Raw genomic sequence first — 20,660 nt, 5'->3', positions numbered from 1 at the left:
GGCGGGGCGAGGGGGCGGGGCACCCCGGGGGGAGGGGGCGGGGCCAGCCCGGACACCTGGGCCCCTTCCCGGACGCCTGGGCCCCCCCCGCGAGGGGTGGGGGGAGGGGAAGGGGATGGGGGGGGGGGGGTGAAGAGGGGCCGAAACTCGTTTTCCGCCTCCCCCCACGAGGGGTTTTTATTCCAAAAAGCCCAAAAAAAAAAGGGAAAAAAATAAAAAATAAAAATAAAACAACCCGAAAAAACAACCACCGGCGGGCGGGGTCCCGGCGCTCAGATGAGGTCGGCCACGTTGAGCGGCATCTCCTCGATGGACGTGTTGTAGAAGGTCTCGATGTCGCGCAGCGTCCGCTTGTCCTCCTCCGTCACCATGTTGATGGCGACGCCCTTGCGGGCCGAAGCGGCCGCCGCGACCGATCCTGGCGGGAAGGACGGGGGTCACTCGGACGCCTGGGCCCTTTCCCGGACGCCTGGGCCCTTCCGGACGCCTGGGCCCTTCCCCGGACGCCTGGGCCCCTTCCCGGGTTCCTGGGCCCCTTCCCGGACGCCTGGGCCCTTTCCCGGACGCCTGGGCCCCTTCCCGGACGCCTGGGCCCCCTTTTCTTCCTCTCCTGGGCCCCCTTCGCACCCCAAAAACAGCTGGATCCCACCTGGACACCTGGATCGGCCCCTCCCGGACGCCTGGGCCCCCCATTCCCATTCCCAGACACCAGGACCCCCCCATTCTCACTGCCAGATACCCCCCCTGTTCCCAGATGCTGGGGCCCTCCATTCCCGTTCCCGGACACCAGGGCCCCCCATTCCCATTCCCGGACGATGGGGTCCCGTCCCCGTCCCCATTCCCATTCCCGTTCCCGTTCCCATCCCCATTCCCGTTCCCATCCCCATTCCCGTCCCGTCCCCATTCCGTTCCCATTCCCATTCCCGTTCCTGTCCCTGTTCCCGTCCCCGTCCCCATTCCCATTCCCATCCCATTCCCATTCCCGTTCCCATCCCCATTCCCGTTCCCATTCCCGTTCCCATTCCCATTCCCGTCCCCGCTCCCATTCCCATTCCCGTTCCCGTCCCCCCTCATTCCCATTCCCGTCCCCGTCCCCGTTCCTGCTCCCATCCCCATTCCGTTCCCATTCCCATTCCCATTCCCGCTCCCATTCCCGTCCCCATTCCCATCCCCATCCCCATTCCCGTCCCCATTCCCATTCCCGTCCCCATTCCCGTTCCCATTCCCGTACCGGTGGATGTAGTTCTCCCGGTTCGTGGGCAGGTCGTAGTTGATGACCAGGGAAACCTGCTGCACGTCGATACCCCGGGCCTGGGGGGGGACACGGGGGGACATTAGGGGACATGGGGGGATCAGGGAGGACATGGGGGGGGGTGTTGGCAGATGGGGGGACATTGGGGACAGGGGGGACATTGGGGGACACGGGGGGGGACATTGGGGACACAGGGAGGTCAGGGGGGACATTGGGGGACACATGGGGACACAGGGGGACATTAGGGGGGTCAGGGGGAACATTAGGGACACGGGGGGACATTGGGGACATGGAGGGACATTGGGGACACGGGGGGTCAGGGGGGACATTGGGGACATGGAGGGGACATTGGGGGGGACATGGAGGGGACATTGGGGACATGGGGAGACATTGGGGATATTGAGGACATGGAGGGGTTGGGGGGACATTGGGGACACGGAGGGACATGGAGGGACATTGGGACATGGGGGGGTTGTTGGCAGACAGGGGGTCACAGGGGGGGGGTTGTAGTGTCACCCCCCCCCCCCCAACACGGCCCCGTCGCCCCCCCTGCTCTTCCAAGGAGCTACAATCCGGCCCAGCAGGGGGCTGGGCGGAGAGGGATCCTCCTTGGGGCCCGCCCGGGACGCCGGGGCCCCTCCCGGACGCCTGGGCCCCTTCCCGGACTCCTGGGCCCTTCCCGGACGCCTGGGCCCCTTCCCGGACGCCGGGGCCCTTCCCGGACGCCTGGGCCCCTTCCCGGACGCCGGGGCCCTTCCCGGACGCCTGGGCCCTTTCCCGGACGCCTGGGCCCTTCCCGGACGCCGGGGCCCTTCCCGTGGTCTCACCAGCAGGTCGGTGGTGATGAGGACGCGGCTGGAGCCGGAGCGGAATTCCCGCATGATGACGTCACGCTCCTTCTGATCCATGTCACCGTGCTGGGAAAGGGGACACGGGGGGGGGGGGGGCTGTCAGGAGCGGCCGGGGGTCCCGGTGTCCGGTGTGTCACGGAACCCCCGGCGTCCGGGTGTTGCGGAACCCCCGTGTCCGGGTGTCGCGGAACCCCCGGTGTCCGGGTGTCACGGAACCCCCGTGTCCGGGTGTCGCGGGACCCCCGTGTCCGGGTGTCACGGAACCCCCGTGTCCGGGTGTCACGGAACCCCCGGTGTCCGGGTGTCGCGGAACCCCCGGTGTCCGGGTGTCACGGAACCCCCGCGTCCGGGTGTCACGGAACCCCCGTGTCCGGGTGTCGCGGTGTCCTGCGCACCATGGCCGACACGGTGAAGTCCCGCGCGTGCATCTTCTCCGTGAGCCAGTCGACCTTGCGGCGGGTGTTGATGAAGATGACGGCCTGGGTGATGGTCAGCGTCTCGTACAGGTCGCACAGGGTGTCCAGCTTCCACTCCTGTCATAGCAACAGGCGGCGGCGGCGTCAGCAACAGCGCCCGCGGCCGCCCCGTCACACGGAGGCGGCTGCTGCATCATCTGGCATCTCCCACCGTGTCACCCGGTGTCACCTGTTGTCACCTGTTGTCACCCGGTGTCGCCCCCCTGCATCACCCGTGTCACCTGTTGTCACCCGGTGTCACCCACCTGTCCCTGTAGTTACCTGGAGTCGCCCCTTGTCACCCAGAGGCACCCGCTATGTCAACCGGTATCACCCGTTGTCACCCCGGTCACCACAAGCACCTGCCTGTGTCACCCGGGATGATCCGGTGTCACCTGGAGTCACCCGCCTGCGCCGCCTGTTGCTACCTGGAGTCACCCCCAGTATCAACCGCTACCACCTGGTGTCACCTAGAGCCACCCCCTGTCACCTGGAGTCACCTCGAGCTACTCCTCCCATCACCGCAACCTCTAAGACACAAATGGCGTCACCCGGTGTTCGCCTGACAACACCGGGCGGTGTCACCCGGCCGGTTCCGCCTGTCCCCCCCGCTCAGGGGCCGGCCCCACGGCACCGGGGGTGGCCCATGGTTCGGGGGGGGAGGGGACACAACCCTCGCTCTGCCTGGGGACACTGCGGGGGGGCCACGGGGCGTCCCGCAAATCCAAGGCCCAGGTGGGCGGCTGTAGCCGGGCGGCTGTAGCCGGGCGGCTGTAGCCCTGGGGCAGCCGTAGCCCTCTGTGGCTGTAGCCTGGCCTAACTGTAGCCCGCATAGCTGTAGCCCCAACTGGCTGTAGCCCCACACAGCCACAGCCAGACAGCTATAGCCCCATGTGACCACAGCTGTACGGCTGCAGCCCCGTGCGGCTGTAGCCCCATATGGCTGTAGCTGTGCAGCTGTAGCCTCGTGTGGCTGTAGCCCCACATGGCCGTAGCCCCATACAGCCGTAGCTGTGCAGCTGTAGCCCTGTGCAGCTGTAGCCCCACGCAGCTGTAGCTGTGCGGCTGTAGCCCCATACGACTGTAGCCCTGTGCGGCCGCAGCCCTGTGCAGCTGTAACCGTGCGGCTGTAGCCCCATGTGGCCGTAGCCGTGTGGCCATAGCTGCGTGGCTGTAGCCCCATATGACTGTAGCCCCATACGACTGTAGCTGTGTGGCCAGAGCCCTGTGCAGCCATAGCCCCATGCGGCTGTAGCTGCACGGCTGTAGCCCTGTGTGACTGTAGCCCCATACAACTGTAGCTGTGTGGCCGCAGCCCCATGCGGCTGTAGCCCCATACGACTGTAGCTGTGTGGCCAGAGCCCTGTGCAGCTGTAGCCCCGCGCGGCTGTAGCCACCTGGCTGTGGCCCCATGCGGCTGTAGCCCCGTGAGGCTGCAGCCATGTGGCCATAGCCGTGCGGCTGTAGACCCACGCGGCTGTAGCTGCCTGGCTGTAGCCCCATGCGGCTGTAGCCATGTGGACGTAGCTGCGCGACTGTAGCCCCGTGTGGCTGTAGCCCCGTGCGGCTGTAGTCACCTGGCTGTAGCCCCGTGCGGCTGTAGCTGCCTGGCTGTAGCCCCATGTGGCTGTAGCCGTGCGGCTGTAGCCCCGTGCGGCTGTAGCCGTGCGGCTGTAGCCCCGCGCGGCCATAGCTGCCTGGCTGTAGCCGCCTGGCTGTAGCCCCATGTGGCTGTAGCCATGCAGCCGTAGCCCCATGCGGCTGTAGCTGCCTGACTGTAGCCCCGTGCGGCCGTAGCCGTGCGGCTGTAGCCCGCGCGCTGTAGCTGCCTGACTGTAGCCCCGTGCGGCCGTAGCCATGCAGCCGTAGCCCCATGCGGCTGTAGCTGCCTGACTGTAGCCCCGTGTGGCTGTAGCCGTGCGGCTGTACCTCGCGCTCCACGTTGATGTAGAACTGCCGGATGCCCTCGAGCGTCAGCTCCTCCTTCTTGACCAGGATGCGGATCGGCTCCCGCATGAACTTCTTGGTGACCTCCAGGACGTCCAGGGGCATCGTGGCCGACAACAGCACGACCTGGGGACGGGGACGTCACCGCGGGGCCACCACCGCGGCCGAGGGACCCGAAACCGCAGCAAAGGGGCCCAAAACGGGACCTGGGGGGACCCAAAACTGCACCAAAGGGACCCAAAACGGGACCTGGGGGGACCCAAAACTGCACCAAAGGGACCCAAAACGGGACCTGGAGGGACCCCAAAATGGGACAAAAGGGACCCAAAATGGGACCTGGGGGGACCCGAAACCGCAGCAAAGGGACCCAAAACGGGACCTAGGGGGACCCAAACGCACCCAAAACTGAGTCAAAGGGACCCAAAATGGGACCTGGACCCTGGGGGACCCAAAACTGCAGCAAAGGGACCCAAAACGGGACCTGGGGGACCCAAACGCACCCAAAACTGAGTCAAAGGGACCCAAAATGGGACCTAGAACCTGGTGGGACCCAAAATGGGGACAAAAGGGACCCAAAACGGGACCTGAAACTTGGCGGGACCCAAAACTGCAGCAAAGGGACCCAAAATGGGACCTGGGGGGACCCAAAATGGGGACAAAAGGGACCCAAAATGGGACCTGGAACCTGGCGGGGACCCAAAACTGAGTCAAAGGGACCCAAAATGGGACCTAGAACCTGGTGGGACCCAAAATGGGGACAGGAGGACCCAAAATGGGACCTGGAACCTGGTGGGGACCCAAAATGGGGACAAAAGGGACCTAAAATGGGACCTGGAACCTGGGGGGACCCAAAACTGCAGCAAAGGGACCCAAAATGGGGACAAGAGCAAGAGGGACCCAAAATGGGACCTGGAACCTGAAGGGACCCAGAGGGACCCAAAACTGAGTCAAAGGGACCTAAAATGGGACCTGGGGGGACCCAAAACTGCACCAAAGGGACCCAAAATGGGACCTAGGGGGACCCAAAGGCACCCAAAACTGAGTCAAAGGGACCCAAAATGGGACCTGGGACCCTGGGGGACCCAAAACTGCAGCAAAGGGACCCAAAACGGGACCTGGGGGGACCCAAAACTGCACCAAAGGGACCCAAAACGGGACCTAGGGGGACCCAAAGGCACCCAAAACTGAGTCAAAGGGACCCAAAATGGGACCTAGAACCTGGTGGGGACCCAAAATGGGGACAAGAGGGACCCAAAATGGGACCTGGAACTTGGGGGGGACCCAAAATGGGGACAGGAGGGACCCAAAACTGCATCAAAGGGACCCAGAATGGGGACAAGAGGGACCCAAAATGGGACCTGGGACCTGGGGGGACCCAAAACCGCAGCAAAGGGACCCAAAACGGGACCTGGGGGGACCCAAAATGGGGACAAAAGGGACCCAAAATGGGACCTAGGGGGACCCAAAGGCACCCAAAACTGAGTCAAAGGGACCCAAAATGGTACCTGGGACCCTGGGGCCCAAAACTGCAGCAAAGGGACCCAAAACGGGACCTGGGGGGACCCAAAACTGCACCAAAGGGACCCAAAACAGGACCTGGAGGGACCCAAAATGGGGACAAAAGGGACCCAAAATGGGACCTGGGGGGACCCAAACGCACCCAAAACTGAGTCAAAGGGACCCAAAATGGACCTGGAACCTGGTGGGGACCCAAAATGGGGACAAGAGGGACCCAAAATGGGACCTGGGACCTGGGGGGACCCAAAACCGCAGCAAAGGGACCCAAAATGGGACCTGGGGGGACCCAAAGGCACCCAAAACTGAGTCAAAGGGACCCAAAATGGGACCTGGAAGGACCCAAAATGGGGACAAAAGGGACCCAAAATGGGACATGGGACCTGGGGGGACCCAAAACCGCAGCAAAGGGACCCAAAATTGGACCTGGGACCTGGAGGGGACCCAAAATTGGGGCAAGAGGGACCCAAAATGGGACCTAGAACCTGGAGGGACCCAAAATGGGGACAAGAGGGACCTGAAACTGAATCAAAGGGACCCAAAATGGGACCTAGAACCTGTGGGGACCCAAAATGGGGACAAGAGGGACCCAGAACCAGGGCCGAAAATGAGGCAAATGGGCCTAAAAAGCACCAAGAATGACCCAAAATGGAGCCAGAAAGAGCTAGGAAGGACCAAGAGGGACCCAGAACCCCCTGGAGGGGACCCAAAGGGACCCAAAAAGGGACCGAGAGGGACCTGGGACCCCCGGGACCTAGAAGACACCCCAAATTGGGCCAAAAGGACCTAAAAGAGCCCCAAAAGTAACCCCAAAAATCTCGAAAGGACCCAGGAGCCACCCAGAGGGACCCGGGACCCCGTGGGACACGGAAGGGACCCAAAAAACCCAGAACTGGCCTCAAAACGGAGCCCGGAACGACCTGAAATGGCCCCAAAAGGGACACGGGGGGGACCCGGACGCCACCCGGGGACCCCGAGGGGACCGGGGACCCCCCAGGACTGACCCAGAGGGACCTGGGACCCAAAGGGATCCAGAGGCACCTGGAGCGGCCCGGGGGGCACCTGGAAGGGAGCAGGAAGGGAGCCGGGGAGCCCGAAACGGAGCGGACCGGCCCCAAAACGGAGCAGAACGGCCCCAAAACGGAGCGGAACGGCCCCAAAACGCCCCAAAATGCGCCCGGAGGGAGCGGGAGAGCCCCAAAACAGCCCCAAACGACCCCAAAACGGAGCAGAACGGCCCCAAAACGGAGCGGAACGGCCCCAAAACGCCCCAAAACGCACCCGGAGGGAGCGGGAGAGCCCCAAAACAGCCCAAAATGACCCCAAAACGGAGCGGAACAGCCCCAAAACGGAGCGGAACGGCCCCAAAATGGAGCGGAACGGCCCCAAAACGGAGCGGAACGCGCCCGGAGGGAGCAGGAGAGCCCCCAAACAGCCCCAAACGGCCCCAAAATGGAGCAGAACGGCCCCAAAACGCCCCAAAATGCGCCCGGAGGGAGCGGGAGAGCCCCAAAACAGCCCAAAATGACCCCAAAATGGAGCAGAACGGCCCCAAAACGCCCCAAAACGCGCCCGGAGGGAGCGGGAGAGCCCCAAAACAGCCCCAAACGACCCCAAAATGGAGCAGAACGGCCCCAAAACGGAGCGGAACGGCCCCAAAACGGAGCGGAACGGCCCCAAAACGCCCCAAAACGCGCCCGGAGGGAGTGGGAGAGCCCCAAAACAGCCCCAAACGACCCCAAACGGCCCTGAAATGGAGCAAAACGACCCCAAAATGGCCCAAATGGCCTCAAAACACGCCTGGAGGGAGCGGGAGAGCCCCAAAGCAGCCCAAAATGGAGCGAAACGGCCCCAAAACACACCCAGATGGAGCAGGAGGGGCCCAAAACAGGCCAAAATGGCCCCAAAACGGAGCACAATGGCCCCAAAACGGCCCAAAGCAGCCCCAAAACGCACCCAGAGGGAGCGGGAGAGCCCAAACCGCCCTAAATACCCCCAAAATAGCCCCAAAATGGCTCAAAACGGCCCCAGAATGGGCCCAGAGGAACTGGGAGAGCCCAAACAGCCCCAAAACGGCCCCAAAACGGCCCAAAACGGCCCCAAAACGGCCCTGGGGACCCACGAGAACAAAAGGGCCTCGAGAATCACCAAAAAACCCAGAACGGCCCCAAAATGGGCCCCAACCTGCCCCCAAGAGCGCCAAAACAGCCCAAGAGCCCCCCAATTACTGTGTGACCCCCCGACCCTCCAAATTGCCCTAAAAACCCCAAAATGCCCCTCCGAAAACCCCAAAAAGGCCCCGAGGCCCCAAAATTGCCCCCATGCTTCCAAGACCCCCCAAAAACCCACTTTGTGCCCCCAAAACGGCCCCCAGGACTTCCCAAAAGACCCCAAACACCCCAAAATTACCCTAGACCCCCCAAAAGGGCCCCCAGGACCCCCCAAATTACCCCAGACTCTCTAAAAGACCCCAAATGCCCCCAAAACAGCCCCCAGGACCCCTAAAATGAACCTGAACCCCCCAAAAGGGCCCCCAAGACCTCCCAAATTACCCCAGACCCCCAAAATGACCCCAAATCCCTCCAAAATGGCCCCCAGGACCCCCAAACCCCCCAAAAGGGTCCCAGGACCCCCTAAATGACCCTCAGGACCCCCCAAATTCCCCCAAAATGGCCCCCAGGACCCCCAAAATGACCCCCAAATCCCCCCAAATGACGCCCAACCCCCCCAAAGGGTCCCAGAACCCCCAAAATGACCCCAAGCCCCCCAAAAAGACCCCAGGACCCCCTAAATGACCCCCAAATCCCCCAAAATGACCCCAGGACCCCCTAAATGACCCCAAAACCCCCCAAATTACCCCAGGACCCCCTAAATTACCCCAAACCCCCCAAAGGGCCCCTGGGACCAACTGAAACGGCCCGGGGCCCCTTAGAGCCCCCCAAAAGGGTCCCAGGACCCCCAAAATGACCCTCAGGACCCCCCAAATTCCCCCAAAACGGCCCCCAGGACACCCAAAATGACCCCAAACTCCCCAAAAAGGGTCCCAGGACCCCCCTAAATGACCCCAAACCCCCAAAATGACCCCAGACCCCCCAAAATTACCCCCAAGCCCCCAAAAGGGCCCCAGAACCCCCAAAATGACCCCAAGCCCCCCAAAAAGGTCCCAGGACCCCCTAAATGACCGCTGAACTCCCCAAAAGGGCCCCAGAACCCCCCAAAAGGCCTCAAAATGTCCCAGGACTCCCTAAATGACCCCCAAATGCCCCAAAATGACCCCAGGACCCCCAAAATGACCCCAGGACCCCCTAAATTACCCCAAACCCCCCAAAGGGCCCCTGGGACCCCCTGAAACAGCCCAGGGCCCCTTAGAGCCCCCCAAAAGGGTCCCAGGACCCCGAAAATGACCCCAAGTCCCTAAAAAAGGTCCCAGGACCCCCTAAATGACCCCAAAGCCCCCAAAATTACCCCCAAGCCCCCAAAAGGGTCCAAGAATCCCCCAAATGACCCCAAAATGGCTCAAAAGGTCCCCAAAAAGGTCCCAGGACCCCCTAAATGACCCCGGACCCCCTAAATGACTCTAAACCCCCCAAAATGACCCCAAACCCCTCAAAATTACCCCAGACCCCCCAAAATTACCCCAAATCCCCCCAAATTACCCCAGACCCCCCCCAAAGGGCCCCTGGGACCCCCTGAAACAGCCCAAGGCCCCTTAGAGCTCCCAAAAGGCTCCAAAAAGCGCCCTGAAAGGCTCCAAAAAGCGCCCCAAAAGGCTCCAAAAAGCGCCCGAAACGCCCCAAAACGACGCCCCGAAGCGGCGCAGATGTCCCCGTGTGTCCCCCCCCGTGTCCCCCCAGTGTCCCCAGTGTCCCCATCGTGTCCCCATGTGTCCCCAACCTGCGTGTTCCCGCTCAGCTTCTGGAAGATGTCGTAGATCTGGTCCTTGAAGCCCCTGCTCAGCATCTCGTCGGCCTCGTCCAGCACGAACATCTTGATGAACTTGGGGGCTGGGGGGGTAATTAGCGACGGGGGGGTTAATGAGCGAGGGGGGGAATTAGGGAGGGGGGTTTGGGGGGAATTGAGGGGATTTTGGGGGGTTTTGAGGGGATTTTGGGGGGTTTTGGGGCGGTTTTTGGATGGTGAAGGAGGGTTTGGGGAGGCTTCATCCAACACCAACATCTTGATGAACTTGGGGGCTGGGGGGGTAATTAGCAAAAAGGGGGGGGTAATTAGTGAGATGGGGGCTAATTAGTGAATTCCCCAAGGAAGGTTTTGGGGGGAATTGAGGGGATTTTGGGGGGTTTTTTGGATGGTGAAGGAGGGTTTGGGGAGGCTTCATCCAACACCAACGTCTTGATGAACTTGGGGGTGGAGGGGGGGTAATTAGTGTGTGTGGGGGGTAATTAGTGAGGGGGGTAATTGGTGAGATGGGGGTTAATTAGTGAAGTCCCCAAGGGAGGTTTTGGGGGGAATTGAGGGGATTTTGGGGGGAATTGAGGGGATTTTGGGGGGTTTTTTGGATGGTGAAGGAGGGTTTGGGGAGGCTTCATCGAACATCAACATCTTGATGAACTTGGGGGCTGGGGGGGTAATTAGCGACGGGGGGGGTTAATGAGCGAGGGGGGGAATTACGGAGGGGGCTTTGGGGGGAATTGAGGGGATTTTGGGGGGTTTTGAGGGGATTTTGGGGGGTTTTGGGGCAGTTTTTGGATGGTGAAGGAGGGTTTGGGGAGGCTTCATCCAACACCAACGTCTTGATGAACTTGGGGGCTGGGGGGGTAATTAGCGATGGGGGGGGTAATTGGTGAGATGGGGGTTAATTAGTGAAGCCCCCAAGGGAGGTTTTGGGGGGAATTGAGGGGATTTTGGGGGGAATTGAGGGGATTTTGGGTGTTTTGGATGGTGAAGGAGGGTTTGGGGAGGCTTCATCGAACATCAACATCTTGATGAACTTGGGGGCTTGGGGGGTAATTAGTGTGTGTGGGGGGGTAATTAGTGAGTGGGGGGTAATTAGTGAGCAGGGGGGTAATTAGTGAAGCCCCCAAGGGAGGTTTTGGGGGGAATTGAGGGGATTTTGGGTGTTTTGGATGGTGAAGGAGGGTTTGGGGAGGCTTCATCGAACATCAACATCTTGATGAACTTGGGGGCTGGGGGGGTAATTAGCGACGGGGGGGTAATTAGTGAGATGGGGGTTAATTAGTGAAGCCCCCAAGGGAGGTTTTGGGGGGAATTGAGGGGATTTTGGGGGGAATTGAGGGGATTTTGGGTGTTTTGGATGGTGAAGGAGGGTTTGGGGAGGCTTCATCGAACATCAACATCTTGATGAACTTGGGGGCTGGGGGGGTAATTAGCGACGGGGGGGTTAACGAGCGAGGGGGGGAATTAGGGAGGGGGGTTTGGGGGGAATTGAGGGGATTTTGGGGGGTTTTGAGGGGGTTTTGGGGCGGTTTTTGGATGGTGGAGGGTTTGGGGAGGCTTCATCCAACACCAACGTCTTGATGAACTTGGGGGCTGGGGGGGTAATTAGCGATGGGGGGGTAATTAGTGAGATGGGGGTTAATTAGTGAAGCCCCCAAGGGAGGTTTTGGGGGGAATTGAGAGGATTTGGGGGGAATTGAGGGGATTTTGGCTGTTTTGGATGGTGAAGGAGGGTTTGGGGAGGCTTCATCGAACACCAACGTCTTGATGAACTTGGGGGCTGGGGGGGTAATTAGCAAGCGGAGGGGGTAATTAGTGAGGGGGGTAATTAGGGAGGTGCCCGAGGAGGATTTTGGGGGGAATTGAGGGGATTTTGGGTGTTTTTTGGATGGTGAAGGAGGGTTTGGGGAGGCTTCATCCAACACCAACATCTTGATGAACTTGGGGGCTGCGGGGGTAATTAGCGACGGGGGGGATAATTAGTGAGGGGAGTAATTAGGGAGGTGCCTGAGGAGGGTTTTGGGGGGGTTTTAAGGGGATTTTGGGGGGAATTGAGGGGATTTTGGGTGTTTTTTGGATGGTGAAGGAGGGTTTGGGGAGGCTTCATCCAACACCAACGTCTTGATGAACTTGGGGGCGGAGGGGGGGTAATTAGCGATGGGGGGGGTAATTGGTGAGATGGGGGTTAATTAGTGAACTCCCCAAGGGAGGTTTTGGGGGGAATTGAGGGGATTTTGGGTGTTTTTTGGATGGTGAAGGAGGGTTTGGGGAGGCTTCATCCAACACCAACGTCTTGATGAACTTGGGGGCTGGGGGGGTAATTAGCAAGCGGAGGGGGTAATTAGTGAGGGGGGTAATTAGGGAGGTGCCCGAGGAGGGTTTTGGGGGGAATTGAGGGCATTTTGGGGGGAATTGAGGGGATTTGGGGTGTTTTGGATGGTGAAGGAGGGTTTGGGGAGGCTTCATCGAACACCAACGTCTTGATGAACTTGGGGGCTGGGGGGGTAATTAGCAATGGGGGGGGGTAATTGGTGAGATGGGGGTTAATTAGTGAACTCCCCAAGGAAGGTTTTGGGGGGAATTGAGGGGATTTTGGGGAGTTTTGGATGGTGAAGGAGGGTTTGGGGAGGCTTCATCCAACACCAACGTCTTGATGAACTTGGGGGTGGAGGGGGGGTAATTAGTGTGTGTGAGGGGGTAATTAGTGAGGGGGGTAATTAATGAGATGGGGGTTAATTAGTGAAGCCCCCAAGGGAGGTTTTGGGGGGAATTGAAGGGGTTTGGGGGCATTTGGGGGTTTTAGGGTATTTGGGGGGGATTTCTGGGGCTTTCGGGGGCATCTGGGGCAATTTCCAGGGTTTTGGGGCCATTTCCAACATTTTGGGGTGTCTGAGGGGATTTTGGGCTGATTTCCGGTCGTTCTGGGTGTCCAAGCTGATTTTGGGGCCTTTTCTGGGTATTTTGGGGGTGTCCAAGCTGTTTTTGCAGCCGTTTATGGGGTTTTGGCGTGTTGGAGGGGATTTTGGGGCCATTTCCAGAATTTTGGGGCTGTTTCCGGGGTTTTTGGTGCTGAGCTGCTTCTGCAGCCATTCCCTGCTGTTTCGGGGCCGTTTCCTGGGTTTTTGGGGTGTCCGAGGTGGTTTTGGTGCCATTTCCTGGGTTTTTGGGTCCTTTCCCAGAGCTTTGGGGTGTCTCAGCTGGTTTTGGGGCCATTTCCCCGGTTTTGGGGCTCTCCGACCTGGTTTTGGGGCCATTTCCCAGGCTTTGGAGCTGCCTGAGCTGGTTTTGGGGCCATTTCCTGCCTTTTTGGGGCCATTTCCCAGGTTTTGGAGCTGCCTGAGCTGGCTTTGGGGCCGTTTTCCCTGGTTTTGGGGCTGTTTCCTGGGTTTTTCGGGTATCCGAACTGGTTTTGGGGCAGTTTCACAGGTTTTTGGGGCACCGAGCTCATTCTGGGGTCGTTTCCCAGGTTTTGGGGCTGTCCGAGCTGGTTTTCGGGGCCGTTTCCCGGATTTTTGGGGCCGTTTTCCCCGTTTTTGGGGCCGCTCTCAGGCTCTGCGTCGTGATCAGCCCCGTCGCGGTGGCCCCGGTGGCCCCAGCAGGACGCGGGGACCCCGGTGGCCCCGGGGGGTCATGTGACACGCATGGGTCATCACCGAGCGGCCAATGGGGACACGGGGAGGTCATGTGACACGCATGGGTCATCACCGAGCGGCCAATGGGGACGCGGGGAGGTCACGTGACACGCATGGGTCATCACCGAGCGGCCAATGGGGACGCAGGGGGGGTCATGTGACACGCATGGGTCATCACCGAGCGGCCAATGGGGACGCGGGGAGGTCAGGTGACACGCACGGGTCATCACCGAGCGGCCAATGGGGACGCAGGGGACAACTGGGGACCCCCTGGGGCCACCCCGGAACAGCTTGGGGACATGGGGACACAATGGGGACACAATGGGGACACAATGGGGCAATGGGGACAAGGAAAGGGCCACCCAGTGACACGAGGGGACACAATGGGGACAAGGAAAGGGCCACCCAGTGACACGAGGGGGACACAAGGGACCTCCTAGTGACACGAGGGACCGTGGGGGGACATGAGGGGACAATGACAGGCCCCTAGTGACATGTAGGGACATGAGGGGACCAATGAGGGACCTCCTGGTGACATGAGGGACCATATGGGGACACAAGGGACCGTGTGGGGACATGAGGGCACCAATGAGGGACCCCTAATGACACGAGGGACTTTGTGGGGACACGAAGGGACCAATGAGGGGCCTCCTGGTGACACAAGGGGACATGAGGGGACAACAAGGGGCCCCTAGTGACACATGAGGACATGAGGGGACACATGGGGACTAATGAGGAGCCACCTGGTGACATGAGGGACCATATGGGGACACAAGAGACCCTAATGACACAAGGGACCGTGTGGGGACACAAGGGACCAATGAGGGGCCTCCTGGTGACACAAGGGGACATGAGGGGACAACAAGGGGCCCCTAGTGACACATGAGGACATGAGGGGACACATGGGGACTAATGAGGAGCCACCTGGTGACATGAGGGACCATATGGGGACACAAGAGACCCTAATGACACAAGGGACCGTGTGGGGACACATGGGGACCAATGAGGGGCCTCCTGGTGACACGAGGGGACATGAGGGGACACGAGAGACTTGGTGGGGACACAAAGGGACCAATGAGGGGCCTCCTGGTGACATGAGGGACCGTGTGGGGACATGAGGGGACAACGAGGGGCCCCCAGTTACACGTGAGGACAGGTGGGGACACATGGGGACCAATGAGGACCCCCTAATGACACAAGGGACTTTGTGGGGACACGAAGGGGCCAACGAGGGGCCTCCTGGGGACACATGGGGACACTGGGTGGCCCCTGGTGACACATAAGGACACGAGGGGACCAATGAGGGGCCTCCTGGTGACATGAGGGACCACGTGGGGACACGAGGGACCATGCGGAGACACGAGGGGCCAATGAGGGTCCCCTAATGACACAAGGGACTTTGTGGGGACATGAAGGGACCAATGAGGGGCCTCCTGGTGACACAAGGGACCGTGTGGGGACATGAGGGGACGACGAGGGGCCTTCTGGTGACATGAGGGACCGTGTGGGGGACACAAAGGGACCAATGAGGGGCCTCCTGGGGACATGAGGGACCACGTGGGGACACGAGGGGACCAATGAGGGACCCCTAATGACACGAGGGACTTGGTGGGGACACAAAGGGGCCAACGAGGGGCCCCTAGTGACATATGAGGACATGAGGGGACATGAGGAGATCAATGAGGGGCCTCCTGGTGACACGAGGGACCACGTGGGGACACAAAGGGACCAATGAGGGTCCCCTAATGACACAAGGGACTTTGTGTCCCCACAAAGGGACCAATGAGGGGCCTCCTGGTGACACAAAGTGACAAGAAGGGACAACGAGGGGCCCCTAGGGACACATAAGGACATGAGGGGACACATGGGGACCAATGAGGAGCCTCCTGGTGACACGAGGGACCGTGTGGGGACACGAAGGGGCCAACGAGGGGCCTTGTGGTGACATGTGGGGCCAAATGTGAAGCAACGAGGGCCCCGAGTGCCGCGTGGTGGCACTTGGGGACATTGGGTGGCACTTGGGGACACCAGGGGACACTCACAGAGGTAGCGGCGGTTGAGCATGTCGAAGACGCGGCCCGGGGTGCCCACGATGATGTGGGGAGCCTCCATCTGCAGCTTCTGCACCTCGGCGCGCACGTTGGTGCCCCCGATGCAGGCGTGACACGAGGCGCCCATGTAGTCCCCGAGGGCCATGACCACCTTCTGGATCTGCAGGGGGGAGTCCACAGGGAGCTGGGCCGAAACGGGCCGAAACGGCCCCAAAAACGGCCCAAAACGGCCCAAAATACACCCAAACGGCCCCAGAACGGCCCAAAACAGCCCAAAATACACCCAAACGGCCCCAAAGCACCCCAAAATACACCCAAACGGCCCCAAAACGCCCCAAAACGGCCCCGAAACGGCCCGGAATGGGAGCGGAATGGCCCCGGAACACCCCAAAATGGCCCCAAAACGGCCCAAAACAGCCCCGGAACGACCCAAAATGGCCCCAAAACGTCCCTGAAACGGCCCAAAACGGCCCCGGAATGCCCCAAAATGGCCCCAAAACAGCCCAAAATGGCCCCAAAACGGCCCAAAATGGTCCCGGAACGGCCCGAAACGGTCCTGGAACGGCCCGAAACGGCACCGAACACCCCAAAATGGCCCCGGAACGGCCCAAAATGGCCCCAAAACGACCCAGAACGGCCTGAAACGGCCCCGGAACGCCCCAAAACGGCCCAAAACGGTCCCGGAATGGCCCGAAACAGCCCCAGAACGGCTCAGAACGGCCCAAAACGGCCCCGGAACGGCCCAGAACGGCCCAAAACGGCACCGGAACGCCCCAAAACAGCCCTGGAACAGCCCGAAACGGCCCCAGAACGGTCCCGGAACGGCCCAAAACGGCGCCGGAACGGCCCCAAATCCACCCAAACGGCCCCAAAGCGCCCCCAAACGCGCACGTTGGTGCCCCCGATGCAGCGTGACACGAGGCGCCCATGTAGTCCCCGAGGGCCATGACCACCTTCTGGATCTGCAGGGGGGAGTCCACAGGGAGCTGGGCCGAAACGGGCCGAAACGGCGCCGAAACGGCCCAAAAGGGTCCAAAATACACCCAAATCGCTCCGAAACACCCCAGAATGGCCCAAAATACACCCAAATGGCTCCGAAACGCCCCAGAATAGCTCAAAATATACCCAAATGGCTCCGAAACGGCCCCGAAACGCCCCAAAACGGGCCAAGATACACCCAAATGGCTCTGAAACGGCCCAAAACGGCCCAAAATACACCCAAATCGCTCCGAAACGGCCCAAAACGTCCCAAAACGGTCCGAAACGGCCCAAAACAGCCCCAAAATACACCCAAATGGCTCTGAAACGGCCCAAAACGGCTCCAAAACGGCCCAAAATACACCCAAATGGCTCCGAAACGGCCCAAAACAACACAAAACGGTCTGAAACGGCCCAAAACGGCCCCAAAATACACCGAAATGCCTCTGAAACGGCCCAAAACACCCCAAAACCAGCCCAAAATACACCCAAACAGCCCCAAAGCGCCCCAAAACGGCCCCAAAATGGCCTCAAAATACACCCAAACGGTCCCAAATGGCCCCATAGCGCCCCCAAAACACCCCAGAATGGCCCAAAATACACCCAAATGCCTCTGAAAGGCCCCAAAACGGCCCCAACACACACCAAAACGGCCCGAAATACACCCAAATGGCTCTGAAATGCCCCAAAACAGCCCCAAAACACTCCAAAATACCCCAAAATACACCTAAACGGCCCCAAAACATGCCAAAACCAGCCCAAGCCATCCCAAAATGGCCCTAAACTGCCCCGAAACACCCCATGTAGCCCCTACAGCCCCTCCATATGCCCCAAAAAGCCCCTATAGCCCCCAAACATCCCATATCTCTTCCCTATACCCCACAAAGAACTCCCATAGCCCCCAAAGGACCCCTATAGCCCCTATAGAGCCCCCAAAAGCTCCTATACCCTCCAAACATCCCATATCTCTTCCCTATAGCCCCCAAAAAGCCCCTATACCCCCCAAAGGGCCCCTATAGCCCCCAAAGGGCCCCCAAAGAGGCCCTATAGCCCCTATAGAGCCCCCAAAAGCTCCTATACCCTCCAAACATCCCATATCTCTTCCCTATAGCCCCCCAAAAGCCCCTATACCCCCCAAAAGGCCCCTATAGTCCCTACAGCCCCCAAAGAGCCCCTATAGCCCCCAAAGGGCCCCTATCTCTTCCCTATAGCCTCCAAAGAGCCCCTATAGTCCCCAAAAGGCCCCTATAGCCCCCAAAGGGCCCCTATCTCTTCCCTATACCCCCCCAAAGGGCCCCTATAGCCCCCAAAGGGTCCCTATCTCTTCCCTATACCCCCCAAAGAGCCCCTATAACCCCTATAGCCCCCAAAGGGCCCCTATCTCTTCCCTATAGCCCCCAAAGAGCCCCTATAGCCCCCAAAGGGCCCCTATAGCCCCCAAAGGGCCCCTATAGCCCCCAAAGGGCCCCCAAAGAGCCCCTACAGCCCCTCTACATGCCCCAAAAAGCCCCTATACCTCCCAAACATCCCCTATCTCTTTTCTATACCCCCCCCAAAGGGCCCCTATAGCCCCTATAGCCCCCAAAGGGCCCCTATAGACCCCAAAGAGCCCCCAAAGGGCCCCTATAGACCCCAAAGGGCCTCTACAGCCCCTCTACATGCTCCAAAAAGACCCTATACCCCCTAAACACCCCCTATCTCTTCCCTATACCCCCCAAACAGCCCCTATAGTCCCCATGTAGCCCCTACAGCCCCTCTATATCCCCCAATCAGCCCCTATATCCCCTAAACATCCTGTATCTCTTCCCTATAGCCCCCAAAGAGCCCCTATCTCTTCCCTATAGCCCCCAAAGGGCCCCTATAGCCCCCACGCAGCCCCCATAGCCCCCAAAGGGCCCCTATAGCCCCTATAGCCCCCCCAAAGAGCCCCTATAGCCCCCAAAGGGCCCCTATAGCCCCCACGCAGCCCCCATAGCCCCCAAAGGGCCCCTATAGCCCCTATACCCCCCAAAGGGCCCCTATAGCCCCCAAAGGGCCCCTATAGCCCCCACACACCCCATAGCCCCCAAAGGGCCCCTATACCCCCCAAAGGGCCCCTATAGCCCCCAAAGAGCCCCTATAGCCCCTATAGCCCCCCAAAGGGCCCCTATAGCACCCACGCAGCCCCCATAGCCCCCAAAGGGCCCCTATAGCCCCTATACCCCCCCAAAGGGCCCCTATAGCTCCCAAAGGACCCGTATAGCCCCCAAAGGGCCCCCTACAGCCCCTCTACATACCCCAAAAAGCCCCTATACCCCCCAAACATCCCCTATCTCTTCCCTATAGCCCCTACAGCCCCCAAAGGACCCCTATAGCCCCCAAAGGGCCCCTATACCCCCCAAAGGACCCCTATAGCCCCCAAAGGGCCCCTATAGCCCCTATAGGGCCCCTGTGCCCCGGGCATGAAGCGGCGCCGGCACGGCCGCGGGCGCCGGGATGAGCCGGGACCGTCGCTCTCCCCCCCGCCGGATTCGGGCGGGGCGCCACCGGGGGGCGCCCCCCTGCCCAGGCGGCGGGGGGGGGGGCCCTATAGATCCCCCTATAGATCCCCCCCCCGCCCCGCGCTATAGGTACCTGCTGGGCGAGCTCGCGCGTGGGCGCCAGCACCAGGGCCTGCGTGGCCTTGAGGTCCAGCTCGACCTGCTGCAGGATGGAGATGGCGAAGGTGGCGGTCTTGCCGGTGCCCGACTGCGCCTGCGCGATCACGTCGTACCCTATAGGAACGTATAGAAACGTATAAGAACCTATAGACTATGTGTAAGAGACCTACGGTGCCTATGGAGCCCATAGAGCCCATAGGGGACACATGGAGGGGGTGAACGTGGCCGTCTTGCCGGTGCCCGACTGCGCCTGCGCGATCACGTCGTACCCTATAGGAACGTATAGAAACGTATAGGAACCTATGGAGCACGTATAGGGGACACACGGTGTCTATGGAGCCCATAGAGCCCATAGAGGACACGTGGAGGGGGTGAACGTGGCCGTCTTGCCGGTGCCCGACTGCGCCTGCGCGATCACGTCGTACCCTATAGGGACGTATAGAAACGTATAGGAACCTATAGACTATGTGTAAGAGACCTACGGTGCCTATGGAGCCCATAGAGCCCATAGGGGATATGTGGAGATGGTGAACGTGGCCGTCTTGCCGGTGCCCGACTGCGCCTGCGCGATCACGTCCTACCCTATAGGAACGTATAGAAACGTATGGAGCACGTATAGGGGACACACGGTGTCTATGGAGCCCATAGAGCCCATAGGGGACACGGGCAGTGGGTGAACGTGGCCGTCTTGCCGGTGCCCGACTGCGCCTGCGTGATCACGTCGTACCCTATAGGAACGTATAGAAACGTATAGGAACCTATGGAGCATGTATAGGGGACGCACAGTGTCTATGGAGCCCATAGAGCCCATAGGGGACACGTGGAGGGGGTGAACGTGGCCGTCTTGCCGGTGCGCGACTGCGCCTGCGCGATCACGTCGTACCCTATAGGAACGTATAGGGACATATAGAAACCTACAGAACACGTCTAAGATACTCATGGTGTCTATGGACCCCATAGAGGACACGTGGAGGGGGTGAACGTGGCCGTCTTGCTGGTGCCCAACTGCGCCTGCGCGATCACGTCGTACCCTATAGGGACATATAGAAACGTATAGGAACCTATGGAGCATGTATAGGGGACGCACGGTGTCTATGGAGCCCATAGAGCCCATAGGGGACAGAGGGAGCAAACGTGGCCGTCCTGCCAGTGCCCGACCGCGCCTGCGCGATCACGTCGTACCCTATAGGGACGTATAGAAACGTATAGGAACCTATAGACTATGTGTAAGAGACCTACGGTGCCTATGGAGCCTATAGAGCCCATAGGGGACACGTGGAGGGGGTGAACGTGGCCGTCTTGCCGGTGCCCGACTGCGCCTGCGCAATCACGTATAGGACCCTATAGGACCATATAGAACCTATACGTACACCTGATACCTATGGAACACGTATAGGTGACAGCCCCTATGAAACCCATAAAACC

General features: G+C 60.4%; 1 protein-coding gene across 1 annotated transcript; it reads right to left on the bottom strand.

Annotated features, from left to right (window-relative positions):
* Positions 1–266: 266 nt before the first annotated feature.
* Positions 267–20,119, bottom strand: LOC148590741 (eukaryotic initiation factor 4A-I-like; the record flags this gene model as incomplete). Its single annotated transcript, XM_088538641.1, is given in 12 exon segments — positions 267–392; positions 394–418; positions 1,232–1,311; positions 2,080–2,169; positions 2,499–2,636; positions 4,488–4,631; positions 9,915–10,024; positions 15,610–15,778; positions 19,210–19,349; positions 19,596–19,661; positions 19,904–19,963; positions 20,084–20,119. Coding segments are annotated over 12 exon segments (1,178 nt in total), but the record flags the coding sequence as incomplete, so codon positions are not given.
* Positions 20,120–20,660: the final 541 nt, after the last annotated feature.

The sequence above is a fragment of the Tinamus guttatus genome, unplaced genomic scaffold (assembly GCF_059628265.1).
Source record: "Tinamus guttatus ecotype Peru unplaced genomic scaffold, ASM5962826v1 Tinamus_guttatus_pri_ptg001125l, whole genome shotgun sequence".
NCBI classification, from domain to species: domain Eukaryota; kingdom Metazoa; phylum Chordata; class Aves; order Tinamiformes; family Tinamidae; genus Tinamus; species Tinamus guttatus.
Note: the sequence above shows the minus strand (reverse complement) of the source record. Positions and strands in the feature narration are given on the sequence as shown.